The sequence below is a fragment of the Populus trichocarpa genome, chromosome 10 (genome assembly GCF_000002775.5).
Source record: "Populus trichocarpa isolate Nisqually-1 chromosome 10, P.trichocarpa_v4.1, whole genome shotgun sequence".
Taxonomy (NCBI): domain Eukaryota; kingdom Viridiplantae; phylum Streptophyta; class Magnoliopsida; order Malpighiales; family Salicaceae; genus Populus; species Populus trichocarpa.
In genome coordinates, this window is record NC_037294.2 from 18,320,551 (window position 1) to 18,326,050 (window position 5,500).

The 5,500-nt window shown below is 33.9% G+C and overlaps 1 protein-coding gene across 1 annotated transcript; it reads left to right on the plus strand.

Annotated features, from left to right (window-relative positions):
- The first annotated feature begins 3,623 nt into the window (after positions 1 to 3,623).
- On the plus strand, positions 3,624 to 5,239 carry LOC7474420 (alcohol acyltransferase 9). Its single transcript, XM_002315113.4, has one exon. It carries the CDS (start codon positions 3,695 to 3,697, stop codon positions 5,000 to 5,002), a length of 1,308 nt encoding a protein of 435 aa, XP_002315149.2. The 5' UTR covers positions 3,624 to 3,694; the 3' UTR covers positions 5,003 to 5,239.
- The last annotated feature ends 261 nt before the right edge of the window (positions 5,240 to 5,500 follow it).

A 5,500-nucleotide genomic window follows, 5' to 3' on the forward strand; every position in this document is an offset into this window, starting at 1 on the left:
TTTTCATCATTTGCTATTTCGGCATGTAATTATATTTTGAGAGCTAGTTGCCCAATTTATCCAAAGATTAACAAGCATCTAGATATATCGTTAAAGTGTTGGCTGGTATCATAGATTTTGCTTTTGTCTCACTATTTCCTATTGATTTTCTAGGTTTGGACAATTAAGTATTACTCTAAAAGGCGTGGGTTTTTCACTATGTAAGGCTTTATTGTCCATCCTCTAGTAGTACATTATTGTAGATGAGTTGTGCAAAGTTTTATATTTTTTCAATTTGGTCCTCAAACCTTTTTTTTGGCGATTTAGTCATCATTAAAGACCAATTAATTTTGATTTTTAATGAAAAGATGAGATTGAAATAAGAGGGATTAAAATGAAAAAGGTGACAAACATGGGTGACATGCCATAAGTTTTGCAAAAGATGAACTTTGATCCTTGAACATTAAAAATCATGTAAATTATACAATTTTTGTGCCTCAATATTTTTCCTATTCAATTTTGGTATAAAATTTTATTTTTGTTATTTTTTAGTTCCTAGTTGAGAGAGGAGAGAGAAAAGTCGCTAGATTCTAGTGTTAGAGAGAGAGAAGTGTCATTGATATCGATTTAGGCTACCAAAATGAACGATATTTATGTCAAATAGTTTCATTTGACGAGGGGAGTTCATATTAGGTGTTTTTTTACCTATAAAAATTGTGAAAAAATAGACCTGACCTCGGGTTGATTTTTGGATTCATGTTGATTTTGGTTTATGAGAGGTTTTTTTGAGGTCATAGATAGGTTTATCGCGGTTTATACTGTGTTTTGTAGGTTTTTTGGGTAAAAAATAGGTTAAAAATGGGTTTTGGTGTAAAAAACTTAAGTTTCAATTTTCCGACAGTAACCGAAATCCAGGCAAATCGGACGACGCATAGTCTGATTTTGTTTTTTTTAAAAAAAATTAAGATGGACTACATGTCATCCGTCCTAGTTGCAAACAAAAAAAATAAAGACCCATTCTCCTAACAAAATGGGCCAGGTTGAGTAGTGTTGGCTGTTTTTTTTTTCATTTTTTTTAAATTAATGAATTTTTTATGGTTTTTTCTTTATTTTTTTAATATTTAAATTAGTATCTCTTCCCTCTTTCATTTTGTTTGGAGAGCCTATTTTAAATGAAGAATATTGTTTTAGTTGTACATTTAAATTTGAAGAGTTTTTCTTATTGATAATTTTTTATATATATTTTGTATGGATGAACTTTATTTTTAAAAAAAAAAAAAATTATTTTCAGATAATTTTTCTAATATATGCAACTTTGCATGATGTTTTTTTTTTCATTTTATTTGTTACTATCAATATAATTTGTGTCTCTATTTTTTCTATCGTTTGTTTAAATAAAAAATTTATATTAATAAATAAATTTAGCAAGAATAACCAGGTAAATATCTTGTTTTTCGAGATTAAATATTTTGATTTATACATATTTCTTGATTTTTCAAGTATTATTTTTAGGTATCGTTAATTAATGATTTTTTATTTATTTATTCGCACATATAGTACTTGATTTATTTGATTATATATATGTATAAAAGTTTTTATTTGAAATTTGATTTTTTAAACTATAAAAATATATTGAAAAAACCTGTATATATATATTATTTTATAAAAAAAAAATTCAATCCACGGTAACATAACTAGTACAAATTAAACGATGGGACGTATTTAGATATTGTTCTTTAATTCGGAGAAGATAAAATCAGTGAAAGAAAATTTTCTATGGTTATCGGCATGTTCAAGTGCATTGCTTCCGAAATGCTTTAATCACCGTTAGAGAAATCGGGGTCCGCAGCGCCGACAGAGACCAATGTGCCTCGCATACATTGCTTCTCGATGCCCTCTCTCAGCTAGAGCCTTTATTTATTTATTTCCAGGAGCAGGTGCCATTGTATTTCTGGCTAGCTAGATAAGAGGTCCATTAATTGAATGATCTTGTAGCTGATCCCTATTGATTAATTAACAATAGGCTATGGTGTATGTATTCCGGGAGGAGTTAATTATTTGACTTTTGTGAGTAATTCAGGCAAAAAGACCTGGCTTATAATTAGCTTGTATCGATACTATTAATTACGTACGTATTAATCATTCCAAACCTTTCAATTAATCATTCAAACATTTCAATTATTAGGCTTGACAGTTGATGCAATCTTCTAATTCAAGTTATGTGATTTTCACAACTTGGAAAAATTTAATCATGATCATCATTCCGAATCCTAGCTATAATGATCACGGGAAACACGGATTAATACTTACACGCATGCATTCACACATGTTTGTCTTGTATGGAAAAGAAAGGAGAAGACTCTCTCGAATTTCTTCAATATTTTTTTGTTGATGGGAGTAATTAATGTGGTATACATTCACAGAAATATCTCAAATATTAATGTAGGTATAAGTGTGTTAAAAGTCTCGATGAAAAATACAATATTCCCTGTCATATATTCGTCCAATTTATCAACAAACCAATTCTTTCTACCAAATAAAAAAAAAAAGTAACCATTTATCGCCCTTGTATAACACCCCTAATACTGGGAGAATACCCATTCTTTAAAATCTCAGGATATCTTTGTGCATTCTATCACATAGGTTCCTTTGATTTATACTACCATCGTGATCACAATTTTTTTCCGGCGATGATACATCGTGAATTACTATTTGAAACATATTAAAAATGTTTCTGAGATTGTGGTAGCGGTGGTGATTCAAAGTGTTTTTCACTTGAAAATGTATCAAAATAAAAAAAATTTATTTTTTAAAATTTATTTTTGATATCAGAATATCAAATCGATTTGAAAACATAAAATAATTATTTTAAACAAAAAAAATTAAAAATTAAAAAGAATATAATTTACACAACTTTCCAAATAAAAAGCTAAAAGGTAGGTAATCGACATGGAGGGGCAAATAAATACCTATCCAAGCGAGGTCCAAAATCAAAGCTGTGCGTCTTTATAAAACACCGTTCCAAATCTATGGTTAATGGGTCCAACGATGTCCCAACAAAGAAACCAAAGATATTCTTGAATTCACTAGAGCCCACCCCCAAAAGCTTGTCATCATCCAGATGCGCACAACTACAAGCAAACACAAGTAACATGGTACATTAATCTTTCGTTTTGAACATTATCAACTAGATAAAATATATAAAAAAGATTGTGTATGTAACAGTTAGAATATCCTAATTAGAATAAATTAAATAAGTATTTTCTATTCTAATTCGATTTGATTTGATATAATCAGAAGAAATTTAAGATTTTAAATAAATATATATATAAATATAAAAGATTGTGTAATGTAACAGTTAGAATATCAACAAGGTAAAAAAGAGATATTAGAAAGAGAGGTAGCTATCAATTCCGCCGAACAGACAGAAAGGAAAGACAAGCTCTTAATTTGTTTTGATATAATTTTTTTCCATAAAGTTATGCCCGGGGAATCTTGGCACAAATCTTTCACAGTTAGACATGGAAAAGATAGATAGACATGGGGGCAATAATATTATTATCAATGATAACAACAACAACAACAACAACAAGCAGCAATAATTAAGAGGTAGGCACTAGGCACCAAATTTGTTTCCCTTATATAGGACCCAGAACACCCCTTCTCATATTGCAAGCTGTAACAACCAGAAACCAAAAACAAAATACCTCAAAATATGGCAAACTCTGTGCATGTCAAAGAAGCTGTAGTGATCAAACCATCAGAGCCAACCCCGAGTCGTGTTCTATCTCTTTCAGCCCTTGATTCTCAGCTTTTTTTACGTTTCACTGTGGAGTACCTCTTTGTTTTCAAGGCTCGTCCTGGTTTAGACCAGAGTGTGATCACAGACCGTGTCAAGGCTGCATTAGCTAAGATTTTGGTGCCTTATTATCCACTCGCAGGACGTGTCAGGGCCAAGCCCGATGGTTCAAGCCTGGAGGTTGTGTGTCGATCCCAGGGCGCGGTGTTTATGGAGGCTGTCTCCGATCTCACGATCAACGACTTCGATAGGGCCCCACGGTACGTGACACAATGGAGGAAGCTCTTGTCTCTCAACGTGTCAGATGTTCTTAAAGGGGCCCCAACTCTCGTTATCCAGCTGACGTGGCTCAAAGATGGAGATGCCACGTTAGGTGTTGGCTTTAACCATTGTGTCTGTGATGGAATTGGCAGTGCTGAGTTTCTTAACTCGTTCGCTGAGTTAGCTGTGAGTCAAAGCCGAGTTGCTGATTTGAAGCCCCAGCCCGTTTGGGATCGCTACCTTTTTGATCCCATAAAGGCTTCTCATTGTTACTCGGCGAGTCTTATCGAGTTCAACCGAGTTCCCGACCTCTGTGGTTTTACAAGTCGCTTCTCTAATGAAAAGCTCGTCCCCACTTCAATAATATTCGATAAGAGATGGCTAAACGAGTTAAAGAAACTCGCTTTGTCAACGAGTGGACCTTTCGAGTTAGCATACACGTCTTACGAGGTACAATCAGCTCATGTATGGAGGAGCTGGGCCAGAGCTCTAAACTTTCCATCAAACCAAATCTTGAAGCTTCTTTTTAGTATAAATGTCAGAAACCGAGTGAAACCTAGCGTGCCCAGTGGATACTACGGCAACGCGTTTGTTCTGGGCTGTGCGCAAACAAGTGTTAAGGATTTGGCAGAGAAGGGTTTAGGCTACGCAGCAATGTTGATAAAAAGAGCTAAAGAGAGAGTGGATAACGAGTACGTAAGATCAGTGATTGAATTAGTGAGTCAAGCAAGAGCGTGTCCTGACTCAGTAGGTGTGTTGATCATGTCGCAATGGTCAAGGCTAGGGTTAGAGAGGGTTGACTTTGGAATGGGGAAGCCAGTTCATGTGGGTCCAATATGCAGTGATAGGTACTGTTTGATGCTACCTGTTCATAATCAACAGGATGCTGTTAAAGTTATGGTAGCTGTCCCTGCAAGTGGTGTTGACAAGTATGAGTTTTTGGTCAAGAGTCCATACTCTTGAGGACCATTAGAGTTTTGGCTCTTTCGTTGACTTGTATTGTTAGTTTTGACATTTTGCTTTTCTCTGAGCTGGTGATCGATTCCAATCGTGATCTAATGAGATTGGTACTTGTAGTATTAATTGTTAGCTTTTTAATCTTTTTGAGGAATGTGGTGGCCACGCCCGAGTTTTGTACTCCTTTTTAGCTTGTCAAAAGCACGAGGAATCCAATGAAACGACTCCTTTTAATCGTTACTACATTCGACCTCCCTTGTTCAGTTTGGACGGGATTTTGCTCATCGTTAGCTACAAATATATTTATATATATAGTTTGGGTCTTGTCTCTCTTCTAATTTGATGTTTCTATACATGAAAAAACACTTTAAGATGCAAGTTGAATTGCATTATTAAATACACCCTAAATAAATTGAGTGTGAACATATAAATAATCGTTTGTTTGACGCAATTATTGCTTAAAATCATAATTTAAATATCCTGGCATACAAGGTAAGGATGGGA